We start from the raw sequence: 22,140 nt of genomic DNA, 5'->3' as shown, positions 1-22,140 counted from the left end.
TGTGGTTCTTCTCTTCGCGAACAGCGGGAGCCGTTGAGTAGGCCTACTAACAGTCAGGCTTAGAGAGCGGGGCTTCTTTCGTTTTTGTGGGGGAAAACAAGGGTCGCTAGATGGCAGCATAGCTGAGCGAGATAGCGCAGGGAAATAACGCAAGAAAATAACCGTGATATTTGCAGTAGTTTCTCCATCCATTACATCACGCTATCCTTTCATGCGAAAGACATCCTGCTTTTCTTGGCAAACCACAATTGTTACAGCCAAATCTCCATTGCACCGTGAGTCGCTTGTTAGAACTAGAGCATAATTGAATTTCGTTATTTCTACCAAGAATGTCCTAATTAAATGTAAAAAATACAAGCCTTACATTCAGTGAAGAATGATCTCATTGGTTGATAGTACTAATAAGGTGTATTTTGATAAAAGTAATGCTCTCTCTTTCTGCACACTCAGAAGTCCACTGTTAACGAGCTCATCTCATAGGCATTATTAACTCACGCAGGAGGATTCGGGTTCCTAGCCGCTCCTGCAGGTGGACTTAGCAGGCTCAAAGAGTTCCATGTTCGCGACATGCAGTTGGTGCTGCTATGTACTTGACCGCTGGCTAACGTGAACCATAAAGACTCGTCCATGCTGAATTGTGGTGAATTGGCTATCATGGTGTCAACGACTGCTAGAGCGGCGCTCACTTGTGCGTAATAGGGGTCTTCTTCTAATTCCCCAACGTCTATGTAAATCCGCTGAGGTGCCCTCGGTCCCAGATTAGTCTTCTTGATTGTGTGATTCAAAAAATAGAACCCATTGTCGACATTTACCTCAGTCGGCCACCAGAACGAAGAGCTTTTACACCATCCCTGTTATGCAAAATGCAGATTGAATGCTATTATAATAGCTGATTTTAAAATGTTAAATATGCCAAACCATTCCAAACGTGTTGGGTCGGGTCCAAAGAGCATGACAAGCTAGAAGTCCACCCAAAGAGCAGCCGCCAATACCCAAATTGTTTCTAATTTCGAACCGAATGCGGTCGTTGGTCAATAGCTGAACAGCTGGAAGAACTTCGTTTACCACATGGTCGAGGTAGTCCTCGCCAAGTCCTCCAACTTCCACTGGATAACCGCATCCATCGCGGAAATATTCCATGTATTCCTGACCGGATACATTTTGTGGGATGCAACCAGCGCAGTTGTCAGACCAATCACCGTTATAACAATAGTACTGTATGCCAGGAATCGGAGTAAGAAAGTCAATACGGCCCTCGTTATTTGTAGGACCTCCTTGTGTTAGATTCGACAACGAATAGTCATGTGATCCAATGAAGACAACTTCCTCCGCAATGGCCTTTTCAACAAAAATGTCGTCAAAGGAGAAGCGATACAGTTCCATGTATGCAGGGCTCAGGTCCGGTACCACAAATGTCTTGTACGTTTTGTAATGGTTTTCGTTGTAGCTTGGAGGCAAGTAATAACCCCAAATGCGGGAGCCGATGATCTGGTTGACCAATGATTTGACCGTCGTTGCATGTACGGAGCCTGATCTTGTGAAAAAGAATGGGTAAGAGAATTCTTCCCGGACAGGAAAATTGGCCTCCAGTTTTGAAATATGGATATGCGTTCCGTGATTGGGGCCTAGCATGTCCGTCTTGTTGCTGGTCAAAATACGATATTCAAAGCGACCATTGACTGGCAGGACGTTATTATAGATACACTCGGCGCAGCCATAACCGTCGGGCAACCCAGAGAACTTCAAATCGATCGACCAGGTGTCGGTCGTTCCTGGCCTCGTTAACAGTTGTGGATCGTTCCATGCCAATCCAAGTCCGTTACCAACGATAAACAAATCGGTGGACAGGGAGCGATTCTGCGCAAAACGTCAATTTCAATATATCACTCGGTGTCAAAATAATGATTAATATGTTTCGCGAGATAATATACTTACAATTAACTCGGATTCAGGATAGCGGACGACGATTCGGAGCGTCAATCCGGTACGAACGTAAAGCTTTTCAATTTGGCCGTCAGCATAGCGTTGTCCAGGAGAACAGAGACACGCAATGGCAAGAATAACAATCGCCTTGGAAACCTTTGATAGATGACAAAACAAAAAAAGTAAATTTCATCATTTCGTTTAACGTGAGGAGACAGAAAATAAAATACTAGCAAATTGACTCAAGATGAATTGATCAAGATTCTTTCACATGAGGAAATTTTCTACTTTTTAAGCTTACACAGGAAAATGATGTTTTACAGAAAACCACATACATATATTAGTCGATTTGGAAAACTGCGCTGCAAAATAAATTAAAATAAACAAAGAAGATGATAATCCATTTTTTTCCACTTCGTCTGAATCCTGGTTACCAAATACGTTTTGCAGCCTTGTTCCCCAAAATGCTTATACATAAGATAGATAATATGGATGATCATACAGTAAATAATAGTGAAAATATACTGTAGGTCCTTTCAGTAAATTACATAAAAGCATCAATAGCTGAAGTATTCCCTATTGGAAAATAGGTAATCGGGAAGTAGGCATAGAGATTCTTACCGAAAGAGTTCCCATGGTCACGAAGAGAACGACGAACGAAGTAAATGCAGCTCTAGTAACCGAAAGTTTTTCAATCAGTCTCTTATTGAGACGACAATTTATAGTGATAGCCTTTCAAACAGATAATTCATTGCGATATTTTGCCTACCTAAATAAAATCGATGGTGAAACTCCGGATATCTATGATCTGTCAATCAACGAAGTACCATATGGTTAAGAAACCAAATCACCTTGACGGTTCAGCACGTTTCTCCTATGACTTTCCTTGGTTTTTTAAGATTTATACGTTTGACGCAATCGAAGTTGACTCATTTTGACTGTCTGGCTCCATTGCGTTTTATCAGTCGATGTAATAGGATTAAAGATAGATCTTCAAAATCAAAAAAGCCTTTTTTGCTGTCGATTGTCCTACCTTATCTTAAAGCATTAAATTTTTCATAAATCTGTGAAAGGAATGTTTACTTTTTTTTGGTATCGATTTTGTTAGTGGATTGACGTTTCGTACCCGAAGAGAAAGAGGCTTACACGGACAAATAGATAGACATCCTTTGGTCTTCGCCTTCCTAATCGCATAGTGTACGTATTATTCTATGCAAAAGGACGGTAGTACTTGAGCCCATCTGCGACTAACAAATAAACACTGCACACATCCATTAGTAGAATGTAATCACATTTGGAGAGGTAACTCTTACTAACGTGATTAGGTCATTCTCTGTTCCCGAAACATATAGGGTGAAAGTCCAAACAGGATATATTCAACGTCAAGGATGGGAAGCAAAAAGAATCTATCAATAAAGTATTATTTTTTTAAGGAGTTGGTTGCAGGTGTGTCAGTAATCTGCCATTGATTCTTCTGTATCTTGCTTTTCTTAGTTGGTTTGGTGATCAGTGAGGATTTTTTTCTCTTCTGATACTTTCCAGGTGTCGGTTTTTTGCGATTCTCAAGTTCCATTTTATCTTGTGTTTCTTTATTTCGCTTTGCCGCAGAGATGAGTACTTCGTCTGTCATAGGAGCTATTATTGTACCTATCTTGGTTAGGACCTTCGGAGCTGCCAGTTTACGAACAGCTGTTTCTGGAATAAATGTTGACGTCACTGGTGCTCGAATTTTATACTCGAATGAAGCCGCCGAACGGAATGGGAATGGCAAATCATTCACCTGGGATTAAGGATTTTTAAAAAATTATTTTTAGCCCACATAATAGAACTACTTGTACACGTACCTGTTGGCGACGCATGTTTGTGTTTTTGTCTTGATTGATAATGAGGTTTCCTTGGTTGTCATCCCTTCGTTTGGGAGCCGGCGGGGCTTTGATGATGAACTGTCTTTTCTTGCGCCTTGAGAGTTTCAAACCAGACCCGCCCCACTCTCCCCATCCAGGCAAAGTCAAATCAATGTCTTTAGGAGTTGATGCACTAATAACTTGTTTCTTCTCCTCCTTGAACTGCTCAATCACGTCGTCATCGGCAAACGCCTCCGCCAACGTCATCCTCCGTTGTTCATCTTCGTCTTCCTCGTTACCTTCTTCAGTTACAGGAACTGATGAATTTATTATTACTGTGTCTGGCATCGAAATAAATTTGAGAGGATCTATGTCTGTGGCTATCTTGGTTTCTGCTTGAACACTGGCTACTTGTGAATCTATTTTTTGTGTCGGCTGTTTTTTGCTTGTCTTTTTGTAAGTAATTTGTTTCATTTCAACATCTTCAGGAGTTTGCTGGAAATCTTCCATTGTACTTTTGCGAACCAAACCTTCGTCTAGTTCTTCCGAAAATTCTTCCTGAACGTCATAAGATTCAGACGCAACACTTTCATTTTCGGCAGAATCAACTTTCGTCGAATCGTAAATTTTCTCATCAGTTGGATGTGACTGCTTAACCTTACTTGGCTTGCTTGCAGTTTTTTTTACTTCTTTATTCATTTTTTTCTTTATTTCTCTGCCTTTATTAACGTTGTCCCAGAGTTTCCGGTAACCAGATGTTACCTCTGTAGTAGGATGAGATGAATCTGGCAAAGACCCACCCAACCATGGGTTGTCGCTCTTCTCTAGGGGAACAGATGGAATATCCTCTTCAGATTCATCATCAGGCTTCTTAATTTTTCTTGTAACTTCCTTGCCAAGCCGCAGTTGATCTGCTAGTGATTCCCGTGCCTAAAAAAACAAAACAATGTTATTATGTAAAAATTGGGTCAACTTAACGTTTACATTTTGATCGTATTTGGAACGAATGGCTTGCAACTTGGCCCATTTCCCGGCGCCTTTGTGTTTCAATGTCATACGCTCCTCGATGCGTTTTTTATCCAATTGTTCCAGTTTTTCTAATGCCCTCTGTGGATCATGCTCCTTGAGAGAATCGAATTCTTTGACGTGATTTTTCATTTTCTCTTTCTTGAGAAGCCGATGATACCTAAGAATGTTAAGATGGATAAAACCTTGCCCAAATGATGAATGAGAGAAACTGCGTACGTTTTACTCTTGATTTTATTTTGCCGCCTCGCTTTTGCCTCTTGGTATGACTGAAGGGCTCTGCTTTTCGCCAACTCTCTCCGCCTTGCTAAAGCTTCTTTCAGTGACATGGAAGTTAAGGCTTCTTTTTCGGCAGGAGTAAGCTCCTAGATAAATAGAGCTGTAGAAACGAAAATGATGGATATGGAACTATTTTACCTCATTTTCAGCTTGAACATGTCGGTTGCAGCGCAAAAGTTCGCTGATCTGCTGTTCCAGGGGTGTTTTGGGCTAGCAACGTAAAGCATAATTCTACTCAAGTCATTGAGCTACTAGTAAAAAATCTCTTATTTTTTTTTACCTTGAACTTTGCTGTAAAATCAGAAGCTGATTGCATTTTTATGGAGGGTTGGTCCAAAGGGAAGATCAGTTGTTCAGCCACTCGATTGCCTTTCACAATGTCATCCCATTTTGATACTTCATCTTTAACCTTTTCATAACCAGCAGCCCTCTCAACCTGCATAAATATGTATCAAATTTTACACTTAATAGAATAATTTCATTAGAAGAAAAAAATGTTTGCTACACACTCTCAATGCTTGTGGCTTTTCAAGCGGAGCTTTTAATGTAGACGATTTGGATTTGGCCTGCTTCACAGCTTTCTTAAGTGCTCCCAAACGAGGCTTTTCGGCAATCACATTGAGAAGATCATCAACCTTAATTTTATTTGTCTTCGATTTACCAGATCCAACTTGAACTAATGCATGTTCATTGATTCTGGAGACTGGCTCAGTTCTCTGAGTAATCTTCATCCTACAGAAAAGGCCTTTTTGTTAAATGTTGAGGCATAATTCTAATCTATATAATTACTTTTTATTTCCCAATTTTGATATGGCATTCAACAATTTCTCATGTTTTTGTTCATCTCCATCATCACTTGCAGCTTCATCTATGTCAAGAAACTCCTGCTTGTCTTCCACAGGTTGAAGAATTTTCAGTTTGGACATTTTGGCAGAATTGCTAGTAACTAATTTGTGTGACACTTAATTATAATAAAACAACGACTGAATCGCGCAGAAAATCGCGCAAGGAACACGTGGTACTGGTACGTAACACTGAAGACTACTTCGTTGAACGGAAAATCAAAATTATATCGTCTGCTGTCACTATGACGGTTCCCGTAAATAGACTCTATTGGTCAACGTCAGCACTTTATCGCCATCTAGGAATTCTTGCTATGATGGATGGATGATACCAGTCTGCGGTAGTGCGGCCAACTGCCCACTGTCGACATAAACTTAGAAAGTCAGAAACTCTAAAATGTTTCCTTAAGAAATCGTATCACATAAAATAAAACAAGTTACAACCACCTTTTTGTTTAGTCCTTATATTTTAAACAGAACATAAATAGCATGTTGAAAATGTTAAGACGGCCCATTTTGTTTTCACGCCACCAGAGGAAAACATTAGTAGTCTGCTCCGTGGCGGATTTAAGAGTTAAGACTATTTCTTCTAGAGCAAGGTTAGCAAATTTTCGCATGTGATGTATACAGAGCATCAGGAGAAATGAATAACTGTCTAATCTCTGAGTAGGCGGGCATGGCCATGGCGGATTCCGGAGGATTGACCCAGGCTGTGGAATTTTCAAGAAAACCATCTGGTCTTACTGGCAAGTCCCCCAAAAGATCTTCCATGAAAAGAAGTCAAAGCCAATATGACGCCAAAGAACTATCGAAAATTGGATATTTAAGCACTCCTAGTGTAATTTAAGACAACACTATTCATTCCTTCAACATAGATTTTATGACTTTTTTCCATCCATAGATGGAGGCTAAGACAAAGGAAACAAATGGCAAGGAAAATGTCCACGAAAGTTTACCTTCGGTGAAGGGTCTGGCAAACTTGGGTAACACATGTTTTTTCAACTCTGTGATGCAAGTGTTAAGCCAAACACATTGGCTAACACAACTACTGGACATGGAAGTCCGTGATGGCCATGTCATTCAGCTTAAAGGCTCTGATGGAATTTCCTCATGCAAAAGCTCTTGTACAACATCAGAAGAGCTTGATAGTTCCAGTCCTAGCATAGATCCCTCAGAAAGTGAGAATGCAGAGGACTCAATCTTTGCAGAACCAATCAATGTATCCCTTGGTCCAGGTAGTGATAAGTTGGATTTAAGCAATAGAAAATTTTTTTTATCAATGAACATTACTAATGTTTAGGCAAACCCCTTACACTTACATTGGCTTCCTTCTTAAAAGATATGCATTGCCCAGCAATAACTGGAGGAACAGGAAAACGAAGGCAATCTTTGTCAACTGTGACACCTTCTTCTCTCTTCAATCAAGTCTGTAAAAAAAGCCCACAGTTTAGGGGATTCCAGCAGCAGGATGCTCATGAGTAGGTTTATATGTTAGGTAGCTCCTTTTCAATTCCAATCTAATCCAATGTGTTTATAGACTTCTACGTCATCTCCTAGACGGAATTCGGACTGAAGAAATTACCCGACGACGCCACGCAATAATGAGCCATTTTGATTTACCTGTAACTGTTGCAAAAAATCAACAGGCTGAAGTTGATCCCGTACTCAAGCGAAAATTGAAAGTCTATGGCAAGGAATCTGCTCATACCTTCGTTGATCAACTCTTTGGTGGACAGCTCCTCAGTACAGTTATCTGTGAATCTTGCCATCACCAGTACCAAATCCTTGAGCCATTTATGGATCTTAGCTTGCCAGTTTCTGAAGATAAATCGCCCCCTGCCAATCACAAGCGTAAAAACAACGTCGTCGACTCATTGTCGTGCTTAGGCTCATCCACACCAATTACCATTTCGAAACATCAGCGTAAGAAAGAGCGTAAAGCAGAACGCCGAGGCAAAGGAAGAAGGTACAAAACTAAGGAGGAAGAAGAAATGTTTCCACCTAGTACCCAGGATAACGTAGCTTCTCTGGCGGTCGAGGAAGAGAGTTGTGCAAAAGAGGACGCCGATAGCACGAAAACGGACGATACCATTCAGCGTGAAAACGGACGATACCATCAGCGTGAAAACGGACGATACTATTAGCGTGAAAACGGACGATACCATTAGCGTGAAAACGGACGATACCATTAGCGTGAAAACGGACGATACCATTAGCGTGAAAACACAAGAAAAAGAAACCAGTAAAAATGAAGTTTATGACGAAGATGAAAGCATTGCTTCGAGTGGCAGGGAAGACGAGGATGAAGATATCGGCGGTGATGTTGAGGACAACAACGAGGAAGTGAACGAATTGGTATCAAGGATAGAGAAAGTGCGCGTTGATTCAGCAAGTGATGAAGACGATATTGATCAAGTTACGATGGATAGCCCTCCTACTACCCCAACCGCCAAGAAAATTCGCAGCAAGTGGATTGCAAAAAGTCTTTGTAGTTTGGCCGTTCGCTACCATGCCACTAATCAAGAGTGTTCAGTCCAATCGTGCCTTAATCTTTTCACTGCCCCAGAGCTGCTGACTGGCTCGAACAAGTACGGTTGTGAAAATTGTACTAAAAGAAAAGCAGCAGCAGCTATTGCCGAAGGGGCAGATGAAGATACTAAAATACCTACTGTCTATAGCGTGGCTAGCAAACAATTGCTCATTTTCGCGCCACCAGCCTTATTAACACTTCATCTGAAGCGCTTCACCCAAAATGGAATTGCTTTGCGTAAAGCACAGAAACATGTCGATTTTCCGCTCCGACTTGACCTTGCTCCATTCTGTAGCGCCGCAGCTGCGGGCGTTAGCTCGATACCAGCGGATCAAAAAGAAGTTATCTACTCGTTGTACGGAGTGATAGAGCATAGCGGTCGACTCAGTAGTGGACACTATACGGCTTTTGTGAAAGTACGGCCGGTGACGTCTGATCTATTAACCCAGTTTCTTCAGCGTGAGCCTATGCAGACAGAAGATCTCCATCGTCTGCGGGACCAACTTAGTGAGCGGTTGTTGGCTGAACGAGCTACTTCTGGGAGCAATTCTGAATTTCCTTCTGACGGGGTTTGGTACTATTGTAGCGATTCCCATGTCACGGCCGTCAGTGAAGAAAAAGTCCTCAGAAGCCAAGCGTTTCTCCTTTTCTACGAAAGGGTGCTGTAAAGCGCAAAATGATATCTTGATTATTGAAATTTGCCACCAACATGTAAAATTTGTCATGGAATACAAAGTTTCCTCGTGGAAATAATGTTTTGGAACAGTTTTTGTGAATGTTCGTTACTTTTTTTCCTATTGCACCAGAAGGAGAATGGTCAACTGAAATATGCTTAGTGCCCCTTCGTAAAGAAGTTTGGGGGAAAAAACAGTCCAAACAAAAAGATGAAAACGTAGTGAAGTGACGATTAGTGAAAAAATTAACGTAATAAGCATTCTAGAACAAATAAAGCCATACATGTGGGTCTTGCCTTTAGATTCCAAGTTTTGTCTATGGATGTCCAACAGTAATGCTAAAATTGGACCCGAAAAGGTTGCGCAGCTTAACAAGAAACCTTCAAAATGAAAGATAAATAAGTTAAGCACGCAATGAATAAAAAAATGTGTTTACAGTACCGACTGCAAACATGTTGTAATTCGGTAGGCCAACGTAACCAGAAGCGAGGTCAATTCTTGACAAATTATTTCCGTTTCCCTGTAAAAACAATTTTAACACTTATTGCGTTCAACTTTGGTTATTCCGTAAACTTTATCGATACCTCTTGGAAGTACCAAGTCATTCCAATCCAATAATGAGCCAGATTTTTGTAAAAAGGATGAAGCTGTGCAACTAAATGGGGACGGATCAAAGAGTATTGAAGTAGATGCATCCAGGTAAGTATAAGATTGTGAGGTCGTTTCAAAAGTGAAGTGAGAACGATCCAAATTGTAACTAAGGAGGATGAACGTTCCCGTGACGAAATAGCAATAAATATCACTGATATGTAGGTAACGAAAGCCTCTGCAATACCCCTGTAGCTTCCACAAAACAGGAAATAAAATATTTTAACCGACATGTATCAATTTTGAATGTATCCGTTATCTTACGTTGATTGAGGGTAGTAAAATAAGAAAGAGCCCAACGCCGCACGATACGCAAGGGTTGCACAAAGGCCCACGCATGTTGCTATTACCTGCAACAAACTGAGTTTGAGGTTACTGTAGATCCAACAGAAAATCCCTGTTGCTCCTATAACAGAACTTATGGTGAGATAGGTTCGATTAGCAGCAGTGTTCAGCCATTCCTTGACATCTGGTTCATTGATCCATTTATCTCCCGTTTGGTTCCAGCAACGGGAAATGCGCACGAGTCCCATGAATCCTATTAGTGATAGCACACTTTCTCTTCGCCTTGTGCTACCGTACATGAGAAGTAATGCAAAAGTGTTGATAAAATAATAATACGTTTGATGTTCTTCTTCGACGAAGCTGCTCGCGCCCAAACTAAAGGCGTGCAGCAATGATCCGGACAAAAGGAATATCTCAGCGACAGAACCCAGTTTCTATAGACAACCATAATTAACCTTAACAGCACGGATGCAAATATATACTGGAAAATACCTTCAAACGGAACTCTGTACGATTAAAAAGTAAATGGCAATTCGTAACAAACAGGATAAGGATGAGTAAGCTCAATCCTAAGCTATAAACAACTGGAACGTGTCCATTGAGGCATAGGCCACTTTCGTTGTCAATCATCAAACACGTCAAAACATGGCATATAGTAAAAAAAACGCCAGTAACAATGACAAAGGAATAAACGAAGCGTGTAGGTTGCCAGTTCACCAGCCTTTGGCATTCTATAGCTGAAATTAGCAGTAGCTAAAAAGGAAGTGCATAATACAAGTTTTGTATCTGGTTCATGGAGTAAAACGCTGATCTTAGTACTGACCTGGAAGGAAAGGACGATCCCTAAAATCATTGAATAAAGATCAAATTGCGCGAGGTTTTCCACGGAACTATTACTCATTTCTTCTGCAGCTTTCAGAAAGAAGGTCCATGATTTCATTTTCATTTTTCGTTGCGTTGTTCGTTAACCAGTCCTGATAAAGTTTTACAGCCCGCTGATAGACTGGATTTTCAGTATTTCTTTCGAATTGGAGATAAATATTTCGAGCGTTGGCGTAAGCAGCGTAGAGCTTTTGCGTATGCTCAAAATTACCAAGAGCACCAGGAAGAATGGAGCCTAAGTTATTACTTGGTATTGGGACTCCCATTAAAACAGCCATAGTTGGGGCCAAATCAATTTGAAGATGATTTGAAAAATCTGATTTCAAATCAGGTTTACAACCTTCCATCAAAAATGTTAGAGGGATTTCAACTTCAGCCTTGGAAGATCCTCCGTGGCTCCCAGAATCACTCATACCTGGTTGATTAAACAGAATATTTAGAATTCAAAAAAATATTTAGATTATGAACAAGGATACCATGATCACCACACACAATAATTGCTGTATTTTTTCAATGAATTGCTGATGAATTTTTTTAATAACATCATCCATTTCTCTTAATTTTTCTGGAACCAATAGGCTTCTTGGCCCACTAACATGACCAATGTGATCCAATCCCAAATAATGAAGAATCATCACAGACCAGTCAGTTTGGTTCAGTTCAAAATTTAAATGTCTTGTAACATTATTGTCAACCTAAATGAAAATTGATACTTTTACTATTACTGGAGACCATGGGCACAATAATAAGAGACCTCTTTGAAATCATTGACAAAAAAAGATGTTGTTCCTTCACTGCGCACAAATTTTTTGGGGAAAAGTTTCAGCCAAGTATCATCACCATAAAAAACTATTTTATGACCATGTGTTGCTAACTGATCAAGAATGTTGTCTTCATTAATCTGAGGGCTTCCCAAGTTGAAGATGACATCAGCAAAACCAGGCACATTGCCTGTGACTAGAGCCTTTATTCTAGGTAGAGTGACTGTTGGTGTATGAGCCCGAGCAAGATAGGTGCAAGCAAGACCTTTATCATGAAGATCAGAAAGAAAAGGCATGAACTGGATATTATCACCCAAAATGAAATCTGCTCTTAAAGCATCAATCACAATTAAGACTAGTTTTGATAACTTCGGAGTGTAAAGGTGCTTTGGATTCAACCTGAAAAATCCAACAGGATCACATATGAAACCCGTTGTACTTATTATCAGTCTTGTCAAAATACTTACGATAGTCCGTTCAATTCTTGTGGTAAGCTGCTATCCCAATTTGAAGAACTTTTAGTCCTGCTATTATATGGCAGAAATCCAGTCAAAAATATGAAAATGGCGGAAAAATGACAAAACACTATATAAAAAATATGCCAATCTTTTCTTAGTTTCATATTTTAGTAAAGTATGGCAAGTGGTTAAACATTAAACAGAGGATTTTGCGAATGGCGTTTGATTAACATGAAACAGAAAGTTTCAATGTGCCGCGAGAACAGAAATGACAAGTAAATACGATAATGCTATATTTGGCAGCTGTCCTAATACCAATTCTGCTCGGTAGCGACTGCCATCTGCCCAACTTGTGAGTTGCGATTGCGAATTGCAAATTGTGAGTTTGTGAATTGTGACGTGGGAATCCTAGTCATCCCTCGATCCGACTCCGAGTTCCAAGGATTCAAGGTACGTTTTGCGTTTACTGATACTGGTATCCCGTATCCATAAGTGTTTATGATAGATCTGAATAAATGGCAAAGGTACAACAATCGTCCAACGAAGCTAAAGCAATGCCAATATTGCCAACACAAAATAAGATTTTAGACGAAGAATCCTTTATTCGATGAAAAACAATTCCTCAAAACATCGACAAAGTGTACCAAAGACTACGATAAACTAGTAAGGTAATGGTGAGATCGTTTGTGATAGGCATCTGAACATGCTGATTCACGTCAAGATATGTTTTAAATACTTTTCGTGTATGTTTAAAGGGATAGGTATGGGAACGGGAATGGGTAAAGGTACCAAATATGGGATTCGCAAAACAACAAAATTTGGAGGTAATTCCTGTGCCAGAATACTGTTGTTATCCGTTTGTGGTTTCAAATTTGCAGGATCACTGCGCTCTGTTGTCCTTTCATCTTCAATCGGTGATTTAACGTCTGGCGTTAATGGTTTTTCAAGAATTGCTTCGAACGGCGTTTTGTCCGGTTCGATGGCTGGTTTAACTACTTCATCTTTGGGGTTTTCACTGTGCAAATTGGGATTTTTTAATGGTTTAAGCGACCGATTCAAAGCTAAGAATTGTGACTGCAGGATGTAAGATGGGACCATTTGTGGAGGATAAGGAAAAGACGATGGCCAAGCTGTCGATGGTAGAGCCGGCGTTGGCGGTGGAATCATGTTGCGCGAATGTACCGTTGTTTTGTATTGGCGACTGCTTGAGTGGTGCTTCCGATGACTCTTACCTTTCTTGGATAAAGGGGTTTCAGGGATTTCAACTAGATTCGAGTTTCTTTTGATTGACTGGTCGTCCCGCCGTGAAGAGTGCACAAGATTCAGCGGAACTTCACAGCTTTGCTGTTCAGGTTCGGAATCAACTGAAGCTAATTCTGTATCTTCGTTGCATTCAAGTTTAACAGTGAACGGTTTATCGAGTTCGCAGTCAGAAAGCCATAAATCAGGCGTGATTAAGATGCCTGTCGACTGTTCTTTGAGATCGATCGAGGTACCAGGCGAAGTCGCACTTTTTGGGCCAGGTGTTGTGCAACTTCGTACGCCCAATGAGCTAGCTTCGGCGCAAAAAATCCTCATTTTGTATTGGTTACGGCATTTGTCGGTGCAGAACTGCAATTGGCGCTGGCCATCGTGCAAGTCGACGTATGTGACTGTATGTCGGACATGTTTGCACCAGTCACAGACCTTTGCACGTTTGAAAGCTGCCCGTCGACATTGCGAGAAACAAATTTCAGAGCAGAAAATTTTTGCAGGCCCCGATCCTTCAACATGGCCGCGAACACCACCATCTCCAATTTCGCTTTGCCCACACCAGGAGCAATTCCCTTCTGGATTTTTAAACAAATGACCTTTGACATGAAGTCGAGCAAAATCACGATATGCTTATGCGTACCTGGGTGAAGTAAGTTAACAGATGATAGTGTGACTGGAAGATCCGTTGGACTATTGGATGGTTGATTTGTGCTGCTACTACTGTTGCTACCATCCCAGCTTAAAAGTTCACGTCGACTTCTTATACCCTTTAGGATACAACAAGGATCACCAATCATTAAATGTGCAGAAATTCAACTTATTCACGCATATTAATCAATATGATTGTACTAAAATGTCAACACAACTCAGTTGTGATAGACCTAATGATTAGTTGGGTAAAATCTTATGAGGAGTATTGGACTCTCCATGGAAACAAGTAAACTGAGCTGCAAGAAGCATCCAATCACTGTAACCGAATACATATATATGCGGACCATGCGACCGATACGCCTCTAATATCACAAGATTTTCGTTATTTTCTCAACCAAAAAGCCGTCGATAAACCATCAATTCACAGTTGTTTCATGTTTACGCTGTTAGACAACCTGAGGAACCGTCTTCAGGCAACGCCTTCGGTGCGTTAGAGAAGCTTGAAAATTTGTGTTAAACTGATGGCAGCTACCCTTTACTAAGGCAGGCCTCTTAGTGCATGCTCAAATTACGGAGGAGCTTTTCAATATCTTCCAAAAAAGAAATTGAAAAATTGGTCAATCTTCATAAAAACCGAAGTAAGCATCTATTAGGAATAGAAAGTAGCAAATAGACTTTAAAATGGAAAATCATTAGGTCTACTATAGGGCAATTCTTACGCGGACCTAACCTTCATACTTTTACATACGCGAGGCCAGCAAGAAACAAAGAAACGAAATATGAGTAAATATTCCATCAATTCTAAAAAGGTTTCAAGTTGCGTTACACGACCGGTATATAATAAAAACAGCAAGGAAACTAGAGCGCAGCATCCTTACGGATGCCTAGTAAAGTTTCAGTACATACGAAAGACGTCTTAATCAAATTGGTCTCTTTTTCTTTGACGTCTTACATGCAGATACGTTACATAGTCCTTTTTGGCTGTTTGATACAGGAGTCAACCATGGGCATACTATTACAAGTTTCCTTGACCGGACTTGGCTAGGGATCGGATGTTATGGATGCCCGTCAGAACATCAGGTAAACACACCTGCATATTCACGTAAAACTTAAGCTACAGTTTGGCTGAGAACATGCGTAATTTTTTAATTTCGCGAAATTCTTCAGATATTGTTTTTATCAACTAAGCAAATTACTGAGCTAATGACCACCATGATTTTGCACTTGATTAAAATATCTAAATATTATACTATTCACTAGACTGCAAATGCGTTTGTGCACAAGTAAAAATAGAAAAGGTCTAGAATATAGGTGCCGTTCTTCAATTTTTCTACTCCTTCCTTTGTTTAAAATACAAGATATTAAATTCAGGAAATGAATATAGAGTGGACGCAAATATATTTTTAGAAGGAATTGAGCGACCCATGAAAAATTATGCGTATCCGACTAGACAGCACCAGGCTACTCAAGAAATGGTGCCAAGAGGGGCCAAGGACCCTTCCAAGTTTAGAATTGCTCGGTTTTCGTGCTGCATCCTCCTTCTGGTCTGCGCGGTTATAAGAACGGTCAGGTTGAAGGAGAAAGTTTTCCATTGGCAGTGATCTATCCGATCGAATTACCACACATATGTTCAACAACAAACTCGTGCTCGCTAACTGTACCGTCGACCCATAGTGACTTTTAAAAATAGCGCTCGCATGTTTCAGACAACTCACAAATTTCAAACGTCGATTCAAACTATCTTAAAAGACTTCTTTATAATAAAAAAATAGTGGAACTAAGGTATAATGATGTTCAAAAGATTGTGGAGGGAAGTAATACTGGGGTTGGCTTTGCCGAAAACCACCAATCGTTTCCTGGGAAATCGGCGAACTTTCAGATCTTACATAACCCACATTTACACAAACTGCTACGTAGATAAAGCAACGCGATCATACAGTTCATTGTAAGAACAAATAATAAGGACACTTCCGAGAAAGAAATCAAGCTAGTTTAGGAAAACGTAAAAAAAAAGGTAGAAACAAGCTATCACTAGTCTCAAACAGAAACGTAGTAACGCAGTTACAGGTTACTTACAAAAGGTATACCAACATCCTGATATAAAATCGAATCTGTTGCCACTATTGTAGTCGGCAGCCGCTTGCAATTCAATCCGAGGCGATCTGGTGTCATTACATAGCGAATTCGGCCTCTCGTCTTTCACTCGTAACGAGATCTCAGACCTAGAAACCCGAAGAAACTTCTCTACTCCCACACGTTTTGGTCTACCATGGTATATTTACAGAGTTCACCCTTACCTAATGTACTTTTCATTGCTAGCATCTAACGTCATTTCGCCGAAAAACAATCTCAGGGCAAAGTTGTATCTTAAGAAAAACTACAAAAAAAAACGTCCGCTTTGAGTTACTATACGAGAAAAAAAAAGTGTCACTTACCCAGGACGTGTGCGACTGGGCCATTTCTTCTGCTTTGGATTTCGGTTAAGTTTGTGATGTTATAGGAACCAGGACAGGCTGAATGACAAAAAATCCAATAAAAAATCATTTACAATTTTTTCCAACAGTCAAAAGTGTAGTAAGAAATGGTACAAAGATTTTTTCTCCCTTCAAACAGGAGAGGACGTTTCATCTGGCTTGTGTTGGACAACCGCTCCAACGTCACTGACTGACGTCTTCGACGAAAGGATCGGTTCTCTCTTGCGCGGTGTAGTAGTAAACCTATTCGTAGTGGATGTCCTGTAGGGCGCGCGGTAGGATCTGCATCACTGGTACACTAGCTCATCGAATCGAACAATGGTCTAATGTTTGTCGTGAAACCACGCTATAACACGTAATATCATTAATCTAGGTATAATAAAGGGGAGGGATCAACTACTGTGAAAGAAATGAAAATGAACCATTCCAATAACAGAAAGGGAGGGGACTTTGGGATTCTCGGAAAAAAGGGTAGGGCGCTTCAGCTGGGGGGCGGCTGACATGTGTGATTTCATTGTTGTCTTCGAAGGGAAACAAAAAAGTTAAGAGAGAAGGAGGATGGGAGGTTAGGGTAGGCGTGCTGAATTCTTGGAAAAGGATTTCCATCAATTGCCTTTTTGGACTGGAAGTCACCTGTCCTTTGCGTTCGCCAATAACGCTACGGGGTTTTCCTCCCTTCCTCGGTTAAACAAATGGTTCTGATTCTTTCAACACAGCTGCGGTTTATACTTTATCTTGACTTACCTTTGTACCCCCTTCCTTCGACGTTGTTGACACGGCGCATTTTAACGATGTTTAAAAATTACAGCGATACTCTAATAACTACAAAAATCTTGTTACCAACCGTTGCAGTCAATTAATTTCTTCCGATGACTACAAGAAGGAAGGCAAGTTCTCATATTATAACAACATGATGAGGACACGGATGAGACGACTCGTCGTCGCTAGCACTACCCCCGTATTACTTACCATTATATCTCGGATAGGCCTAAAAGGAAAATTAAGAAGGATGCCGACTGTAAACCGGTTCACATGTTTTCAGACACGTATTGATTACATAGAACGCCGCGAGGAAGTTTGATCATTCTTAATTGCAGCGTTTTATAACTAGCGTGGAGCGGCAAAATTTCAGTCTTTGGTTTCACAACAAATATAGTTTGCGTTTTCAGATATCTCTCTATGAAGCAATTAAGCACCATAAAATATATTAGATTTGTTATGAACATGTGAATTTACATGTTAAGCAAAGGGAATTTAACTATTGATTTGATGACTAATTCTAATCTTGACGCAATACAAGAGAAACTATTGGAACAGACGTGACTCACCCATTTCTAAATACATGTATTAACATGTTCTGCCAGAAGAATATCCTTCAGTAACAACTAGCTCGTTCACACCTTCGTTTCAGTTTTCTTTTCATCCTTATTACTTGCAGTTAGGTTCTCATGTTTCGGCGGATGTTCCAAGATTTTATCAATCAATCCGAACTCTTTAGCCTCTACTGGGGACATGAACTTGTCACGCTCCATACTGCTCTCGATTACTGACAACTGCAAACCAGTATGTTTTAAATACAATTGGTTGATCTGTCTTTTCAGTTTCATAATTTCTTCAGCTTGAATTTGAATATCTGTTGCTTGACCCTGCAAATAGTGCTTGTCTAAGATTTAGAAAGACTTTTGAAATATAACTCAAAGCACCTGAACACCGCCAGATGGTTGATGTATCATGATCCGAGAATTTGGCAGAGAATATCTCATTCCTGGGGACCCTGATGCTAATAGAAGGCTGGCCATACTACATGCTTGCCCAACACACCATGTGGCAATTGGTGGTAGAACATACTGCATTGTGTCGTAAATACCCAATCCTGCTGTGACCGAACCTCCTGGACTAAATACAGTAAATATTGACCAAGTGATCTGAAACAAATGCTGAAAAACTCCAACAGTTTTACCTATTTATGTACATGTGAACTGGCTTCTTGTTGCTCTCTGACTGAAGAAATAGTAACTGGGCAACAACCAGACTGGACAAATCATCTGTAATCTAATAAATGATCAAAATATTTATCACATCTACCTGTTGAATAATCAAACATTCAACTCACTGGTCCCATGACACAGATGATTCGTTCCTTCAGCAACCTAGAATAAATGTCATAAGCTCGTTCTCCTCGTCCTGTTTGTTCTATCACGATGGGTACTAATGGATATGTAAGGTGTGCACTTGTATGGAATAAACGGGTACTTCTCTATATAACACGTTGTGAGAATCAGACAGTAAGTTCAATTCAGAAAATATTTCTACCATTGTGCTTTTCATTAACGACTTCGCCAGCATTTTTAAAGCTTAGGATTGGTTTAGTTATTTCGCCTATTGCTGATGTTCGAAAGCCTTTCCAAAATTGTTTTGATGGATATCTAACGTGTTATGAAACATTGAAACGGCTGTGTTTGATTCACACTAGATGGCTTTTCCTAATTGGGAGACATCTAGCGGTGATCGCAATAATTCCTAATGTCAACAACAACAATCAAACTTTACTTAATAAAGTATATAACAAAGCAAGAAAGTTAATATGCTTAAAACAAATGCGTTCAAAAAATTTTATTTCCGATACGGCAATGTTTTTCCAAACCATTAAACATGAGATTAATTACTTATGGAAACGAAAATGCCACAAAGGTGCACTAAAATCCTGCTATTTTTTGTTACCATGGTCTTCTAAGGTACTAATAAAAATTTCATGGTAAAACGAAAATTATAGAAATATACACCTCGTCGTGCGATGATGTATGTTCCTGGGAATGACTGGAAAAAGATCAATAAGATTAGTTCAATGGGAGCAGACAGTTTTATTCTTGATTGTGAAGATGGTGTGGCTTTGAACAGGAAGGTCATTTATTACTGTAGCAAGCATGAAATATTTTTATGTTGCTCACTCTTATTTTATTTTCATAGGATGAAGCTCGAAGTAACATTCAAAAGATATTTCAAGAGAAAATGTTTTCAGTATTGAAATCTGAATTGTCTGTCAGAATAAATTCTATAGAAAGTGGTCTTTGTAAGAAGGATTTGGAAACCATCCTGAAGGGCCCAATTTTCCCATCAACTCTTCATCTCCCCAAAATGGAAACAAAAGTGCAGCTTGATTGGCTTGCCCAAGAATTGGAGTCCCTTCTTGGGAAGAATCATAATATTAAATTGATTGTATTTGTTGAATCAGCCAGAGCTTTACTTGATATGAAAGAATTAATTCAGCATTGTTTCACTCTAATGGATCAAGGGGCACCTTTTAATCTTGAAGCTGCTGTCTTTGGATCCGACGACTTTTGTGCTGACATTGGTAACGACTAAAAAACCGTGATGACTCACTTGAAATTTTAAGTGGTTTTTGATTAGGCGCTACCAGGACACCCGAAGCAAAAGAACTCATTTATTCTCGCCAGCATTTTGTCACGTGTGCCAAAGCCTACCGTTTACAAGCAATTGACTTAGTGTACATAAATTTCAAGGTAAGATGTTTTGAGTACTAGGTTTCATAATGAAAAAGGGACTTATTTGTCGCGTGATTATGTACCTTTTTCCCAGTAGGACATGGATGGTCTATTACGTCAATCAGTGGAAGGCGCTCAAATGGGCTTCACTGGTAAACAAGTGATACACCCGAGTCAAATTGAAATTGTACAGCAAGCATTCAGTCCATCAAAAGAGAAGATCCAATGGGCCCGCGAACTTGTTCAGTCATTCGATCAACACCAGCAGTCTGGCAAAGGCGCTTTTACCTTTCAAGGTAACATGATCGATATGCCCTTGCTTCTTCAAGCTAGAAACATTCTTGAAATGGCAGATCGTCTCGACCAAAATTAGTATAAAATACTAAACTGATTCGTTGGAAAATTGTATATTAAACATTCTAAAGGACTTAACCTTAACTTTCTTTATATGTTCATACTATCACCAACGACAAAGACCAGAACCAACTTCTACATTGTAACGATAATTTTACCGCGCTTATGACCTGCTTTCATTTTCGCATAGGCCTCCGGTAGCTGTTCGTAGGGAAACACACTATCAATCGCTGTCTGAAGCTTTAAAATAAATAAAAATCGTACGTCAATATACATTCACCTACACTAAGTTTAAATAGAACTTTGATTAAAATGTACAAATACCTTTTTATTTTGAGCCAAATCGACCAATTCTGTAAGAGCCGACGAGCTCGGGACGAAGTAAGCCCATCGCAATGTTTTGCCTTCTATTATGGCTGAGGAGTTCGCAGCCAGCAAGTCTAATCCATTTTTCATCATTCCGCCAATCATACCATGTTCGTCGAAATTGCGTAACGTAGGCGGTGATAAAGTCACATACTTAGCATTAGACCACGGTTTCAAAAAACTGTAATTAAAGTTGTGAGTACGACCTGTACAATCTAATATCACGTCAAACCTAAACCAAATACGATTAATGATATTGCAAAATATATGAACAATCTGAATTTGACCTCACCCGCCAAACTGATACAACTCTGATTCTGCTTCAGGGGAGGTATAATCTATTATGAAGTCAGATCCTAGTTCTGTAAGAAAAGGTATCACTTCTGAGGAGCCACTTGCAACAACCTATTTCAGAGCTCAGATTAGAGATATAGGCACATTTCTACTAGCTAAAATAACATCTACTATTGCTCCCCAATTTTTCAAAAGCTGAATGGCTATTGAGCCAACTCCTCCTGCTGCTCCGGTCACCAACACCCTTTTACCTTTTGAGCCAATACATAACTCAGCTGTAATACTAAGTGCTGACCATGCTGTGAGGCCTGCATAAGGAATTGATGCTGCTTCCTCCATTGTTAAATTTTCTGGCTTTTGTTTCATGTTACTTGCTGAAGTTACAAGATACTCAGCATGTGATCCTGCTAGGGGAGGTGGAATAAATCCCATAACTTCATCACCAGGCTGAAGGTTTTTCACAGTCTCCACCAACTGCTTGAACAACACCAGCAAAGTCTCTTCCAAGAGTTAAAGGAAGATGAGTTTTTGTAATCTGGCTGATCCTACTAGGTTTTAGATAGCTGTAATTTTCAAAAAGTTGCTGACCATATCCCTCTATAAATATATTTAACACTGATGAAACCCAAGTTTAGTAATATTTTTATTTTTGGCATACCTGACATCATTACATCAAGGGAATTGATAGATGCTGCCTTGATTTTGACCAAGACTTCATTTGGTTGTGTTATTGGGGGTACCTCCACAGTACTTACCAATTTCAAGGATTCAAGTCCTTTATAACCATAAAGTTGCCAAGCTGACATGGTACCAGGTAGGTTTGGGAGTTCATTTGGTCTCACAAACGAACTAAATTTCCTAATAGTTGATTTTAAAGACATCACTTCAAAACCCAAAATGGTTCGAGAAGCTAAAGAGCTCATTTTAACATGGAAGAGAATCAACGTTTTTCTTTCGCTATTCCATAACAAACGCACGTGAATCTGAATAGAAAACAAAACAGAACCAATAGGCCTAGTCGTTGAATTTATTCTGCACAGAAACGAGAAACTACACAGACACACTAGACTTAGGAAGCCTAACGGAAATTGA

The 22,140-nt window shown here is 39.9% G+C and overlaps 8 protein-coding genes across 12 annotated transcripts; 2 read left to right on the top strand and 6 right to left on the bottom strand.

The window, feature by feature from the left end:
* Positions 1-389: 389 nt before the first annotated feature.
* Positions 390-2,642, bottom strand: LOC116916420. The gene is made up of 4 exons (XM_032921667.2): positions 2,545-2,642; positions 1,936-2,079; positions 919-1,857; positions 390-851 (listed from the first exon to the last, which is right to left on the bottom strand). Exons 1-4 carry the CDS (start codon positions 2,557-2,559, stop codon positions 492-494), a joined length of 1,458 nt encoding a protein of 485 aa, XP_032777558.1. The 5' UTR covers positions 2,560-2,642; the 3' UTR covers positions 390-491.
* A 635-nt stretch (positions 2,643-3,277) lies between these two features.
* LOC116916417 (U3 small nucleolar RNA-associated protein 14 homolog A) lies at positions 3,278-6,183 on the bottom strand. 2 transcript variants are annotated; one of them, XM_045169861.1, is made up of 9 exons: positions 5,862-6,183; positions 5,750-5,804; positions 5,582-5,707; positions 5,353-5,508; positions 5,211-5,282; positions 5,013-5,158; positions 4,752-4,953; positions 3,768-4,697; positions 3,278-3,703 (listed from the first exon to the last, which is right to left on the bottom strand). In XM_045169861.1, the coding sequence occupies exons 1-9, from the start codon at positions 5,996-5,998 to the stop codon at positions 3,344-3,346; spliced, it is 2,184 nt and encodes a 727-aa protein (XP_045025796.1). In that variant the 5' UTR covers positions 5,999-6,183; the 3' UTR covers positions 3,278-3,343. The 2 variants fall into 2 exon arrangements, with proteins under 2 accessions (XP_045025796.1, XP_032777554.2); XM_032921663.2 differs by having other exon boundaries at positions 5,582-5,804; positions 5,862-6,181.
* Positions 6,184-6,358: 175 nt separating this feature from the next.
* On the top strand, positions 6,359-9,209 carry LOC116916415 (ubiquitin carboxyl-terminal hydrolase 16). Its single transcript, XM_045169863.1, has 6 exons — positions 6,359-6,513; positions 6,585-6,752; positions 6,816-7,149; positions 7,215-7,392; positions 7,452-7,976; positions 8,092-9,209. Exons 2-6 carry the CDS (start codon positions 6,591-6,593, stop codon positions 9,110-9,112), a joined length of 2,220 nt encoding a protein of 739 aa, XP_045025798.1. The 5' UTR covers positions 6,359-6,513; positions 6,585-6,590; the 3' UTR covers positions 9,113-9,209.
* Position 9,210: 1 nt separating this feature from the next.
* On the bottom strand, positions 9,211-12,455 carry LOC116916414 (GPI ethanolamine phosphate transferase 2). The gene is given in 11 exon segments (XM_032921660.2): positions 9,211-9,498; positions 9,560-9,638; positions 9,703-9,955; positions 10,031-10,485; positions 10,544-10,804; positions 10,875-10,973; positions 10,975-11,348; positions 11,410-11,445; positions 11,448-11,628; positions 11,688-12,093; positions 12,162-12,455. Coding segments are annotated over 11 exon segments (2,559 nt in total). The 5' UTR covers positions 12,317-12,455; the 3' UTR covers positions 9,211-9,238.
* A 279-nt stretch (positions 12,456-12,734) lies between these two features.
* LOC116916421 (sine oculis-binding protein homolog) lies at positions 12,735-17,513 on the bottom strand. Of its 4 annotated transcripts, XM_032921670.2 has the most exons (6): positions 17,376-17,513; positions 17,276-17,290; positions 16,646-17,206; positions 16,493-16,570; positions 14,047-14,173; positions 12,735-13,981 (listed from the first exon to the last, which is right to left on the bottom strand). In XM_032921670.2, the coding sequence occupies exons 4-6, from the start codon at positions 16,514-16,516 to the stop codon at positions 12,864-12,866; spliced, it is 1,269 nt and encodes a 422-aa protein (XP_032777561.2). In that variant the 5' UTR covers positions 16,517-16,570; positions 16,646-17,206; positions 17,276-17,290; positions 17,376-17,513; the 3' UTR covers positions 12,735-12,863. The 4 variants fall into 4 exon arrangements, with proteins under 4 accessions (XP_032777561.2, XP_032777560.2, XP_032777562.2 ...); XM_032921669.2 differs by having other exon boundaries at positions 17,276-17,417; XM_032921671.2 differs by having other exon boundaries at positions 16,646-16,877; positions 17,276-17,414.
* A 345-nt stretch (positions 17,514-17,858) lies between these two features.
* LOC116916425 (ATP-dependent Clp protease proteolytic subunit, mitochondrial) lies at positions 17,859-19,006 on the bottom strand. The gene is made up of 5 exons (XM_032921674.2): positions 18,845-19,006; positions 18,645-18,788; positions 18,492-18,583; positions 18,235-18,427; positions 17,859-18,177 (listed from the first exon to the last, which is right to left on the bottom strand). The coding sequence occupies exons 1-5, from the start codon at positions 18,875-18,877 to the stop codon at positions 17,926-17,928; spliced, it is 714 nt and encodes a 237-aa protein (XP_032777565.2). The 5' UTR covers positions 18,878-19,006; the 3' UTR covers positions 17,859-17,925.
* Positions 19,007-19,046: 40 nt separating this feature from the next.
* Positions 19,047-20,466, top strand: LOC116916423 (citramalyl-CoA lyase, mitochondrial). Its single transcript, XM_032921673.2, has 5 exons — positions 19,047-19,222; positions 19,305-19,433; positions 19,499-19,883; positions 19,940-20,052; positions 20,132-20,466. The coding sequence occupies exons 1-5, from the start codon at positions 19,184-19,186 to the stop codon at positions 20,405-20,407; spliced, it is 942 nt and encodes a 313-aa protein (XP_032777564.2). The 5' UTR covers positions 19,047-19,183; the 3' UTR covers positions 20,408-20,466.
* On the bottom strand, positions 20,429-22,099 carry LOC116916422 (reticulon-4-interacting protein 1, mitochondrial). Its single transcript, XM_032921672.2, is given in 6 exon segments — positions 20,429-20,628; positions 20,713-20,986; positions 21,047-21,159; positions 21,220-21,510; positions 21,512-21,645; positions 21,707-22,099. Coding segments are annotated over 6 exon segments (1,182 nt in total). The 5' UTR covers positions 21,972-22,099; the 3' UTR covers positions 20,429-20,523.
* Between the last annotated feature and the right edge of the window lie 41 nt (positions 22,100-22,140).

Source organism: Daphnia magna, linkage group LG2 (genome assembly GCF_020631705.1).
Source record: "Daphnia magna isolate NIES linkage group LG2, ASM2063170v1.1, whole genome shotgun sequence".
Lineage (NCBI taxonomy): Eukaryota > Metazoa > Arthropoda > Branchiopoda > Diplostraca > Daphniidae > Daphnia > Daphnia magna.
Note: the sequence above shows the minus strand (reverse complement) of the source record. Positions and strands in the feature narration are given on the sequence as shown.